Source organism: Canis lupus, chromosome 4 (assembly GCF_048164855.1).
Source record: "Canis lupus baileyi chromosome 4, mCanLup2.hap1, whole genome shotgun sequence".
In the NCBI taxonomy this organism is placed as follows: domain Eukaryota; kingdom Metazoa; phylum Chordata; class Mammalia; order Carnivora; family Canidae; genus Canis; species Canis lupus.
The window spans coordinates 59,975,426-59,988,462 of NC_132841.1; the positions used below are offsets into that span (position 1 = coordinate 59,975,426).

General features: G+C 52.0%; 1 protein-coding gene across 3 annotated transcripts in view; it reads right to left on the minus strand.

Annotated features, from left to right (window-relative positions):
- The window catches only part of PPARGC1B (PPARG coactivator 1 beta), a 106,678-nt gene that overhangs the window by 19,359 nt on the left and 74,282 nt on the right, over nucleotides 1-13,037 (minus strand). For all 3 annotated transcript variants that reach the window (XR_012030074.1, XM_072824557.1, XM_072824556.1), the window contains exons 2-3: nucleotides 7,896-8,069; nucleotides 829-1,050 (exon numbers count right to left, since the gene is read on the minus strand). Coding sequence is in view for 2 of the 3 variants with exons in the window: in XM_072824557.1 (XP_072680658.1) it covers nucleotides 829-1,050; nucleotides 7,896-8,069 (396 nt within the window). In the remaining variant the exon portion in view is untranslated. The remainder of the gene's footprint in view (nucleotides 1-828; nucleotides 1,051-7,895; nucleotides 8,070-13,037) is intronic.

Below are 13,037 nucleotides of genomic sequence, written 5' to 3' on the forward strand. Positions count from 1 at the left end.
GTATTAACCAGTCTGACCTCTGTGGAGGGCAACCTGGAAATATCTGTCTAAACTGAAATACCGGGTCTCGGTAGACCCAGGAATCCCACTGTTAGCAACTCATCCACTTAGATGTGCAAAGGCCTCTACCAAAGCACTGACCGCAGCAGTGTCACAGGGAGAGGTGGAAAGACCTAAATCTCCACCAAGAGGGGACTAGTCAAATAAGTTATGGTCCATCCTTACAAAAGAACACAATGCAGCTAACAAAAAGGATGGAGCCGAGCTACCTGTGCTCATCTGAGTTTTCAAGGCACACAGTTCATTGAGAAAAGGTGCAGAGCCATTTATGAGGTCAACTCCCTTTTGCAGTGTTAAAAAAAAAAAAAAAAAAAAAGTAGAAGAGGAAAGTCACACAACAGATTGGTAATCATGGTTACCTCCAGCCAAGGAACTCAACTGTGGGATGGGCAAAGAGGTGGTTTTTTTTGCTTCTAACTACCCACGTTTTCTGCTTGAATTTTTACTGCCATTGTGTCTGTATAACCTTTAGAAAGAGGTTTACATGTAATTTCGAGGTTTTACCACACAAGGAAGGTCAATCCATGAAATCCCAAAGGACCTACAGAGTGCAGGTGGAGCCTCCAAGGTGAGCCCCGCAGTACCACAAGGAAAGGGGAGGCCCGGAAGGGACTTCCATGCCCTGTCCAGGCTGCCCGCCATGTGTCAGTGATACGTAGACATCCCCCCCACAGGGGCTGGAGCTGGCTCCCCTACACCTGCTACCCCTACAAGCAGACACCACAGCCCCAGCCACTACCATCCCCGCAGCTAGAAATAGGTTCTTACCAGTGAGAGGTCGTCCACCTCAGGTGCCGGGGGCTGGGGTCTCTCCAGTGAGGGGCTGGGACTGGGGGGTGAGGATGAGGGGGCAGGCGAAGCTGAAGTGCAGGATGGTGCATCTCCACCATCCAGGGCCGGGAAGGCAGCCAGACCCACGTCATCTTCAGGGATGTCGTCCAGGGTCTTGGTGAGCGCTGCCAGGAGGGCCTCATTCTCGCTGTCAGTTATCTGAAACGAGGAGCGCGGGTGGAGCAGAGAGGGACATAGTTAGTCAGTACCCGGGCTCAGCCGTCTTCACGTCTTCGTGGTAGAAATCTGCTCTGCACATGCAGCTGCACCACATCACTCTCTTGCCAAATCTTCTCCCATCCTTCCCCCGCCCTCAGATCTCTCGGTATCACTGGGATGGCAGATGCCTGAGAAATATGTTATCGACTCCAGGAATCACAGAGTCTGTGAGCAGGCAGCAGGTGAAACTGGAAGTAGCCTTGCCCTAGGAGCCCCAATCCTGGCTCTGCTGCTCATCGGGGTGGGCACAGGGCTATCTACCTGAAAGACACCTGCTGTCCCCTGTAGCAAGGACAGCAGCTCCACACTACAACCTCCTGTTCTAACTCCTGGGACAAGCCCTTGGTCCCCAAAGCTGGCCTCTGTCTCTGGGAACAGCATGCCATTGCAGCCCCCCACTCCCAAGGACACTGGGTGCCAGGCAGGCAGTGTACAGGCTGGCAGCTTCGGGGTTGACCATGACAATGAGAACGATGGCAATAATAAAACCGCTACTGTTCCCCAGTGGGCTCCTTGGCCATGCTCACCACTCAGGAGGGGTCAGGAGCTTGGGCTCTGGCTGCGGTTGCATCTCAGATCCCACACTTCTCAGGTATGGGTCCTTGGTCAAGTTTTAGTCTCTTCACCTGTCTCATGCAACGACAGTACCTACTTCTTGAGCTTAATGTTGAGGACCTAACCTCATCTCAGCTAACGTACATACAATAAGCTGCTTAGCAAACCAAAGGAGCCTGCTGCATGATAAGTGCTCGGTCCTGCCACTACCATTGCCACTATGATGGTGGTGGTGGAGGCAACGGCAGGCTCTCCTCCCTCCCTCCCCTGACATGCATGTACTAAATGGCTACTCTGCACCTGGCACCGTCTGGGCACTCGTCCTACCGCATTGCCAAGACAGGTGTGGCCCCTGCCCTCATGAAGCTTCCTCTCCAGCAGAGAACAGACTTATGAAAGGGAACAAACGAGATCATTTCAGAGAATGAAAATCTAGGAAGAAAGTAAAAGGAAGTTGCCATGGAGAAGAACGTGGTGAAGATTTACAAGCAAGTTAGGGTGGTCACAGACAACTGCTCTGAGCAGCTGGCATTTCAACTGAGGCCCAAAAGGCATGCGGGCACCAGGCGGAGGGTGGAGAACCAAAGACCCCAGGCAGAGAAAAAAATATAGAGCCAAAGTCTGGGATAAACACTGGGGGCCAAGGAGAGGAGCATCCAGGCCTCATGAATACCGCCTTGGGTAAACCTCACAACAACCTCTAGGAGAGGAGTTCTACTCTAATCTCTGTTTTGCAGTTGGAGAAACTGAGGCTCCTGGAGGTTGAACCAGGTGTCTGGGGTCATATAACAAATCCGGGACAGAGGCAGGACCTCCACCATGGCCCACATCAGCCAAGAGTTGAGCCTTTCCGATGTCTAAGACCTATAATGACGGGGGTCAGCACATAGATTGCCAGCCCACCCCCAGACACCAGCCCAGTGGCCCCCATGCCCAGAGGCCCTGGAGCATGGCAATCACGTAGCTTCCAGGTGAGGCGCCAAGCACTTCGTTCAGTAAGCCCTGGCTGCCAGGCCTGTTCTGGCAGGAGGCGCCTTTTGTCACATGATGCCTCCGCCAGCACTCTTTCCCAGGTCAGGCTGTTTATCCTTCCTTCAGGAAGTGCATCTGAAATACGCATCTCGTGACAGCCTTTTTGGCTGCACTGAATCTGTTCCGGGCCTTGCAACCAGTGAGGCAGCTGAGTAACTCAAAGAGGGGGAACATGGAGTGAAGAGAACAAATGTGCTTGTAGCTTTTGGATTGGAGCTAAAATAAAAGAAGGGTCAAAAGAAGGTTCTGGTCGGGCCTGACCCAGGCCCCGGGGAGTATGTGTGTGGAAGAGGTGGGGGGTGGGGTGGGAATGACACACAAGGGCAGATCCTGGCCTGTGGACTCTGGCTTAAGAATGTGATGGGCTCATTTGACTGCTTGCTCCTCTCACCCCCTACCACCCCCCGCCCCCCCACCCCACCCACACACACACACAACCACCACCCTCAAGCCAGAGTCCCCTATATTCCCAGAGTGGTCTGTTTAGCCTGACAGGGAGTTAACTAAGACCTTGGAACCAGGGACCCAATGACCACTCTGGGGGCTGACAACACGGGGCTCCACCACCACAGGGTGGTTGCCAGCAAATCGGTTCCCTCTTCTAAGCCTTGCCGCTTTTTCTGTAAAATGGGAAAACATGACTCCCCCACCCCACCACCACTGTCTGCTTAGGAAGGCCAGATCTGGACTGGAGGGTGCTCCCAAGCCCAGCCCAGCCCAGTGCCTGGGGCAGGTGGCACCTGGGCAGATTTGTTAAATACAAGGAAAAATGTACCAAACAATGCATTCTGGCCACTGGAACAGATTAGCTAGCGCCTCAAGGGAGAGATTCTAGAGGGAAGTTATTCAGAAATGATGTCACCAGTGCTGGATCAAATAAGAGTCCCCTTTCTCACAGGGACAAGAGCCAGTGGTCCAGTGGTAATACTATGAATTATCACACACATCAGAGCTGGATCCCTCAGGGATCACATAGTAACCAATGATGTTAAGCATGGGGTCCTGTGTGCCACTGCCCCCCTATATCACTACCCAATTGTGGCTCTTGTTCTTTCCACACCAGTATCTATCGTTCTATATTTCTTTCTTTGTGTTTTTTTTTTAAGAGGGAGCTGCAGAGGCAGAGAGAGAATCCCAATCAGCTCCATGCCCAGCGCAGAGCCCAATGCAGGGCTTGATCTCACAACTCTTGAGATCATGACCTGAGCTGAAATCAAGAGTTGGATGCTTAACTGACTGCATCACCAAGGCCCCTCCCATACCAGCACCTGTAACAGAGCCCTCCAAGCAATAACTGCCATTCCTCATTTCCTCATGAGGAAATCTATTTGTCACTGGTGATGGTGGGGGGGGGGGGGGGGGGTGTAGGGGTGGGGTTGTGGAGGCGGAGAAATGAAAGTCCAGGAAACAAACTTGTCAAGGTCACACAGCAAGTCAGGGTGGTGGTCAAGGATGTACTGTGTACCAGGCACCATGTGAAAATGAATACAAAATGGCAAAGACCTCAGGAAGCACCCAACAGGCTGAGCCAAAACAAAATGAGTAACAAAAGGCCTCCTCCCTCTCCTCAGCCCACCCTGGGCTGCTCCAGCTCGGGAACAGCCAGACAGACAGGGTTGGAAGCGCTGACCCTGCCAGGAAGGAAGGCCCCTCTGCCCACAGCGTCCACGGCGTCCGTCAGCACCTAGGATGATACATCACGGGGGGCCGCGCCATCCTCTCCTCTTCCTGGGCCCATTGGCCAGGCTCTCCTGCTCTGCTTGGAAGCGGAGTGCAAATTAATGGAGAGTTAATCAGGGAAGGAAGAGATATTAATAGACTCAACCCCACCCCAGCCTTCCTGAGCTGCACTCAAGCCGGAGGAAAAAGGAGGAAAAAGACTTGAAGAAATCCGAGGGAGGGATCCCTGGGTGGCGCAGCGGTTTGGCGCCTGCCTTTGGCCCAGGGCACGATCCTGGAGACCCGGAATCGAATCCCACGTCGGGCTCCCGGTGCATGGAGCCTGCTTCTCCCTCTGCCTGTGTCTCTGCGCCTCTCTCTCTCTCTCTGTGACTATCATAAATAAATTAAAAAAAAAAAAAAAGAAAGAAATCCGAGGGAAAATGCTTCACTTTGAAGGCCTAGGAGGGGCCTGAAGGAATGACAGAGAACAGGATTTCTGCTTCGAGGGCCAGAAGAACACTCAGAAATCCCCACCCCCACCCTCCAGCCAGGGGGCTCAACTGGGCTCCAGAAAACCCAGGAAATCAGTTTTTTCCTCCCTTTTTTTCTGGCAGTGGGCCCACAGATTCCATCAGAAAACTGCGACGGGGACCCTCCCCTCAACAGACCAAGAACCACTGACTGAATCCACCACGTTCCTTCCCCAGGGAGCTACTTGCCCACGACCACACAGCAAGCTGACAACCAGGTGCCTGCTTCCTCCAAAAATACTTGGTGATGGTTGTGGCCCTGGCCTGAGGACTCTGGGAAGACAGAAAATCGAGGCCACCATCCCTCCCTGCCCTCGAGGACTTGTTCACCCTGTCACGCTGCCTCGAGGTCTGTTTCCATAGCAATGGTGCCATCTGCCTGGGGGAACACAGCTCGGACCCAGGCGGTGGCTCCAGGGTTCCCGCCGCTCAAATGAGAAAGCTGAGCTTGTGGCCGCGGGAGAAGCCACGACGCCAGCTTGAGGCCGGTGGAACGGGCCACGACGTCTGGTCCTTGACAGGAAAGAAAGCTTCACAATCAGCTTCTTCATTCAACGCACGAGAGCGAGAGCGAGTCCTCACCACGTACGACGCCCCCAGAGCCTAACCAGACGCAGTTTGCCCTCCCCGGGGCTCACCGTCCAAGGGGCACAGGGAGACGGGCACGCCACACAGATGGCGCCTGGGAGAGGAAGTAACTCACCGACTGCCTAAGGAGGCGACACGACAGCTTGAAGGGGATTATCCACTTGGTGGCTATTCATGAAGCCCTGGGAGAGTGCGGGGCTCTGCGCAGAGCCCGGGAATATAATAGCGCATGGTGCCATCGTGACCCCAGGTCAGGGGGTTTAGGATGTGTGTGTGGCAGGGGGACAGCCACTGACCACACCATCACACGCACAGGGGCGCATCTGTGGGGAATGGGTGGCGCTGGCCTGGGCTTAGGAGGGCAGGTGGGGTGTGCCGACCACGACCGGGGCGGGGCTGGGTGGGCAGAGGTCGGCCAAGGTCCTCTCCGTCTGTGGGGCTGGGAACCCGGGGGCCACACAGGCTCACTTGGCGTCCAAGGCCATTTCAGGCGCACAGTGGGATCTCGGCAGGGGCTGGCTTCCTTTCTGAGGAAGCAGGGAGCCCGTACAGCTCGGGTGGGGTTCTCCATGCACCATCTCAACCTCTCTTGCTCATCAGCCCTCCCTGCCTGAAGGTATTTTCTGGAAGTGAGCCACACACACCCCCGGGGGGGAGGGGGGTAAAGCAGCGTAGTGTAGGTCTCATCTCTATTGTTCAAATAAAGAATGGAGGTCCCTGGACCTAGCCCAAACCAGAGCCCAGCCCTGCTGCTCTGCATACGGTTGGCAGAGAAGCTGTACAGCAGCGAGGGGCAGGGCTTCCTCAGATCTTCACTGACCCTTGCTCGCTGTGTGACCTGGCGTAGGTTACTTAGCCTCTCTGAATTTCACTTTCCTCACCTATAAAATGGTTATTAATAGTCCTTTCTTTATAGGTTAGGATAGTCTCAGGAAAAATCTAGACCCCTTACCATGGCCCCCGAGACCCTGCATGCATGATCTGGACCCTGCCTACCTTTCCGACTACCCTCTGGCACAATCCCTTTAGCTGCTACCTGCCAGCTCTTCTGTTCTCCAACATAGCCAGCTTTCCTGTTCCCGGACTTTGCGCTTACTGCTTCCTCTGCCTGGAAAGCTCGGTCTCTGCTCTCTGAGCTTCACAGGGCTCCTCCAACCATCCTCCAACTGAAGCACGGCCTCCTCAGAGAGGTCTTTCCTGACCACCCAGTCTTTAGATCCCCTTCTCACACCTGGTGCGTTTCTTTTGCGCACGTGTCACCATGACCACAGTTTTGGTGTTAACTGATCTAGGGTCACTTTTCTCTCTAGATTGTAGACAGCACAGTGTCTGACACACAGAGGGAGCTTCCATTTCTAGAAGGAATGCTACAATCTGTTGAGACTATCTGAGATGATGCTCACGGCATACGAGCACGGCACAATAGTAGGTTAAATTGTTGTTTATTAGTATTATATTGCCAGACAGGCACGGGGACTAAGGGTTCTCCCCCCAGTCTTTATAGGGGAGCATATTTCAAGGAAATAATAATAAATCCGATTGTACCCATCACTCAGTTTCAACACGGCCAATCTTATTTCCCATACACCCTCCCCTACACACCCACACCCACATACGCAAATGCAAGCAGAGCTTGCTGTATGTTGAAGCAAATCCCAGACTTATTATTCCATACTTGAGGGCTTCTTAAAGGAAATGTCACCCATCACATGCCCTGAGACTGGACGCAGAGCGCATAAGGTAAGAGGCCTTATGTTCACAGTTCTTGGCACTGCCTCTTTTTAAAGAATCTCTGGGCTCCAGTTGAAAAATGGAGACAACTGTATTTGCTCTAAGAGTTGTTAAGAAAATTAAATAAGTTAATAGACACAACAGGGACAGTCCTGCCACAGAGCAGTTGTTCAATACATGTGAGTCATCTCCAATATGGCGTAGCCGTGGTTACAAAGCCCTGGCTCAGGAGGGAGGCAGACTGGGTTTGCATCTAGCTCAGCTACTGACTAGGTAAATCGCCCCAGGCACATGACTTTTAACTTCTCCAAGCCTCAGTCTCCTCATATATGAAATGGGTTTATAATCATGCCTGCCTCACAGGGTAGGGATGAGAATTCAGTGAGGTAATAGAGGGTAGGAGGGTCTTGGGGTTTTAAGCCACCCGGGCCCACGGAGGGGCTCATTTCTGACTGGGGGGCATAGCAGGAGCAGCTCTTCCCCATCCTCGCTGTCCAGGGGTGGTAACGGGCCCAGCAAGGGGTAAGAACTCCCAAGATCAAGAGCAGATCCACGATAAGAGGCAGGGTCCCAAGAGCTTTGGTGGGTGATAAGACTTTTTTGCATGAGCAAATGCAAAAGAAGGTGGTACGGGGCAGAGCCAGGCTTTTAGGAGCAGAGAGCTACCTGGAGGCTCAGAGGACATACCTGGAAGAGCTCGGAGTCATCGGGGCTGTACTGGCTGGGTTCAGTCTCAGAGTTCTCTGGGCACCACTGCAGCTCCCCAAAGCAGGTGGCTGAGTCAAAGTCACTGGCGTCCAGCTGGGAGAGGTCAAGCTCAGGAAAGTCTGCGCAGAGTTGCTCCTCCCCAGACACCCCACTCTGAAGAGACAGGAAGAAGGAAGTTGAGTCAGAGCTGGGCTTGGCTGGACCCAGGCACAGACCCTCTTAACTCATGGTGCTGCCGGCCTGGATCTCTGGCAGCTCTCGGTCAAGGCCTGATTTTGCCACGTGACCAAGGAATGGCAAGGTAGGCCTCACCCTCCTGCAACGGTTGAATCTACCAGGAGCTAAGCCAGGCCCTGGCAATACAAATCCTGCCTGCTGCTCCATCCCCTCCTCCTTTGCACTCCTACACATCCCTCAAAGCCCTTTTCCCATAGCACCTCTTTCCTCTTATCAGAACTGTTGTGTTGAAAACTTCATTAGAAGCTGTAAATAGATACTCATGTACATTACTGTCCCCACCAGAAAGGGGATTTCTGGAATTCAATGTTAATAATGAAACAAAACCCAGTAATAATAATGGCCGACATTATTGAGGGATGACGATGTTCTGGAGAAATACTCATTTATGTTCTCAGGGATTTTATCGGACTATGTGTAAAGTCTAAAATGTGGAAGACCACCTGTCCGTGGACATAGGTAAATAAAACCATAATCACTGTAGCATGGAATACCACGGTGCATCTAAAAAGAATGAGGCAGAGGTATATGCCCAAGACATGTCAAGTGGAAATAAATTGTAGAATATAGCATGTAGAATATTATCCCACGCATGTAAAGAGAAAAATCCAACTATACAACTCTCTGTGTGTGATAATACGTAGCAAACATACAGGAAAAGGTCTACAAGGCTATAAATCCACCTGTCCGCAGTGGACGGGGTTGGGGGGAGGCCCAGAGGACTATGGTGGCAGCCCTGACTGACCCAGCCTATCTCAAAGTGTGGTCCCAAGACCGGCAGGGTCAACACCACCTGGGAACGTGTTAGAGACAATGCAGATTCTCAGGCCTAACTCCAAGCCAACTCATCAGAAGGCAACGGCTTTCTGACCCTGGTCTCGCACTTTGAACAACCACCCGTAGAAGGGCTGCCCTGCAGATTGACAAACAGCCTGAGCTGGGAGGCTGACCCAGAAACGGCATACACCACAGGCCTTGGGGGCTGGTAGACTTGAATCATAATCCCCATGTGCCAGCTATGAAACCTGGGGCACAGCTCTTCTCCTCTCCGAAGCTCAACTGCCTCATCTGTAGAATGGGACAAAACCTGCCTCACAGAGTTAAGATTAAACAAGGCAATGCTACAGCCTGGCTTGGGAGACGCTCCATGAATGGTAGTAACAGTACTAATAAAAGTAAGAAATAATAATAATTTTAAAAAAAAGTGTTTCATGGCAGTCAGAGAGCGTAGACCTGTCTTCGAGAACAAGAAAAGGCCTATGTAACGCTTAAAAGAAATAGGTTTTGCACAGGCCTTTTCCTTAATTGTTCCCACTTACTAAGCCTCATAAATTATGAACAAATGTATATTATTAGCTCAACTTGACACAGGAAAAAGGCTTTTATCCGAATTTGGGTCAAATGTCTTAATTGGTGTTTTGCGAGAACTCTGTATCCATGGGCACCACCAGCGCCAGGTTCTCTCAAGTGGCTGGTCCCCTGTTCTCAGACCAGACACCAGGGTGCTCTGCGAGCCTCTGTCTCCAGGGCCATCCCTGGGATCGCTGCAGGCCCCTCCCAACACCCTACTACTACTACTGGCCACCACCACTCAGTTGCCCTGGCTGCAGGAAACACTTGGGTGGATTCTCAGCCACCTCCGGGGGCTTCCTTCCCCTCTTTGTCCCATCAGACTGTGGGGATGCAGCTAGATGGTCTATTTCCAGTTTTTGGCTATTGTGAACAAAGTCTGCAATATGTGTGTACACATCTTCGTGTGGACATGCACCTTTAGCCCCCTTGGGTAAATGGAGTGGCACTGCTGGGTCACAGAGTCAGCATATGTGACTTTTTAAAAACTACAAAACCATTCTCCAAAACTGTTGTGCCATAGTACATGCTCACCGGCTGTGCTGAGAATGCCAACTGTTCCACACCCTGCCCAGTGCTTAGTGGTGTCAGTCATTTTAATTTTAGCCGTGCTGGTGAGTGTGCTCCCGCATTTATTAAATGCTACAATGAGCCGGGCCCCGAGATATGTAAGACAGTTTATTCCTTCACGAGTTGGCATCTTAGGAGGGGAAAAACACATAAATACTTCCTTATGGGTGGTGGTGGTGCTCTGAAGGAAACAGGCCAGGTGTGCTGAGCGAGGGTAACAGAGGGAAGGGAAGTCTCGGATAGTGGGGGCTCAGGAAACGCTTCCTGGAAGAGCTGACTCTGAGTTGAGACTTGAAGGAGTCAGGCAGTGGAAGATGTGGGGAGGAATGTTCTAGGCAGAGGGCCCGGCAAGGCCAAGACCCAAGCGTGGGCCAAGGCTAGAGCATAAAGCACTGACCAGAGGTCAGTGAGGCTGCAGCTCGGGGAGCGAGGGGGAGATGGGGGAAGATGCCTCCAGAGAGGCAGGTGGAAGCCGGATCAGGGAGGGATTGCAAGGGATTTGGGTTTTACTCCAAGTGTGATGGGGGTGGGGCCAGCACAGAGGCGCAGGCAGATAGGTTAGGCAGGTCGAGCATCCAGGAGAGGGACAGGTGGCGGGCTATGAGATCCCACTCTGCTGCAGTGAGGGCCAGAGCAGACTCATGAGTACTGGGCAGCTGGGGTCCCCCCGGTCAGCAAAGCCTTTAGCAATGAGCTCTCTGGGAGCTCTTTCTATGTCCCCGATCCCTCTCATCCCAGGAACTCAGCAAAGCCACATTTGTAGGACCTGCTTCTTGAGGCTTAGAAACCACTTTAAAATCAGAGTCTCAGAATCCCAGACTGGCCAGGAATTGGCAGCCCTGAGAGGTTGTCCAGGAGAGTCACTGCAGACAATCTGGGAGTCAGAGGCCCCTTCGGGAACCAGACAAGAGCTGTGGATAGCCTTTATGTTGCCCATAAAACATGTCTGAGCAACGCATGCACATGCAAGAAATGTATATGTAACTTCCAGGCCTTCTCACAAAGCTTCAGAATTCCTGGCCTGCTTGGTCTCCCTCCTTCACTTCACAGGAAGGGAAACCGAGGCCCAGGGAGACTAATGGATTTGCTCGGGGTCATCCAGTGAGTGTCCTTCCCATCCAAACCATGCCGCCTCCTTTACCAAACACGCATTAAATGGCCGTGACTATTGCACTTATGGATTATCCACAGCAGCACAACATACTCAAAGTGTACCTAGGACATAAAAATAAAGAAACCTCAGCTTCGCGGCCTTGTCGATTAGGGCTGAGGCCACTCTCTGGCTAAAAACCATTAAGAACTGCATTAATAGTAATTTCTCTGGCCTTCTCCATATTTAGAGAGGCTTTTTGAAGGGGTGCCTTGGGTGACCCAGTTCTCTTTGAAAGGTCTGACTTGAGGCCTTGCTCCATCCCGGGCTCTTCTGCAGGCCCCCTAGCGGAGCTGGAGGGCACAACACAGGACTCACATCCATGGTCATCAACAAATGCTTGCTTACCAAAAGCCAGGGCCGCACTACATGCCTTAGAAGTGTCCTCGCATCTGATTCTTAAAGCAACCCTGCAGGGCAGGTATCATTGTCCCCATGTTATTCATCAGAGAACTTGGAGATCCAGGCCCTCAGATCAGCCTGCCAGGGCTGCCATCACAAAGCACCACAGGCCAGGAGCTTAAACAACAGGAATGTTTTATTTTCCAGGTCTGGAAGCTAGAAGCCTGAGCTCAAGCGGTTGGCAGGGGTGGCTCCTTCTGAGGCCACTCTTGTTGGCTTGTGGCCTTCTCCCTATATGCCTTCCCATCGTCTTGCCTCTGTGGGTGCCTATCTTTCCTCTTTTGATAAGGAGACCAGCCATACTGGATTAGGGTCCTTGCTAATGACCTCACTTAAACCTGCTGACCTCTGTAAAGACCCTATCTCCAAATCAGGTCATTTTCTGAGGTGCTGGGGGTTAGGTGCTGTGTGGTTAGGGCTCAAACCTATCTTCTTTCAGAAGACACAACTCAACCCACAGTACCCAGGGTCCCAGAACAGGGAAGCAGAGATTAAAAGCCAAGTCTTTTTGCTCCCTGCAAAGCTTATGCCATTGCCTGGCATCTGCTTCTGAAAGTGGACAGGAGCATTCAAGACCATTTATATTCCCATTTACAGGCGGGAAGGCGGGGGGTTTTCAGATAAGGGCTGAGAAAGATCCAAGTCACATGGCAAGTTCAGGGACAGGTCTGGGGCCACAAACACTGTGCTGTATACTGGACTCATGCAGATGGCCAGCCATCTCTGGTCCCCACCAATGGTCTGCTTACACCCATGCCATGGGATGTCCCTCTGGTTGCTGAGCCTTCTGTACCCATTCCTCCAGCAGCATCATATCCCTGATCTGAAAAGGCTGCGGCTGCCCTAAGCCAGGGAGATAAATGGCCCTAGCAGTGGATTAATGGTGTTTTGTACAGATTCACATAAGTGGCTTCATTGGAAGCCTGTGTATCTTGTTGGAAATCGATTCTCTGCTTAAGAAAGAATGCATCTTCAGGAAAAACTGGTGGCTCCACTTTCCTGACTGCAATCAGCAAATTGTCAAGCTTAGTCCTTGGCCTAGAGCACACTGTCAGAGTCACTGAGTGGTAGGAAGCAGGAGGGGGAAGAAGGGAGGCTGCAGTGACAGAGCCTGGATTCTGGGGCTGTGCATACTCACTATGCATCCTTTACCACGTGTGCACTTCACAGTCACCTGTCCTCCCAGTTCTCACTGTCCCTCTCTAGAAAAGAGAACATCAAAGGGACAGACCCCTCTTGCTCAAGCATTCGATGCAATTCTGTACTAATCTAGTTTCTGAAATCCATATAGGCTTTCAGTAAATATCTAGGTAGAACCTGGCACTTAATAAATAAGTGAATGAATGAATGAATTTACCAAGGGGAAGACAAAGGTGGAGCGAGAAGGACTGTCATGAAATGGAAAGAGGCCT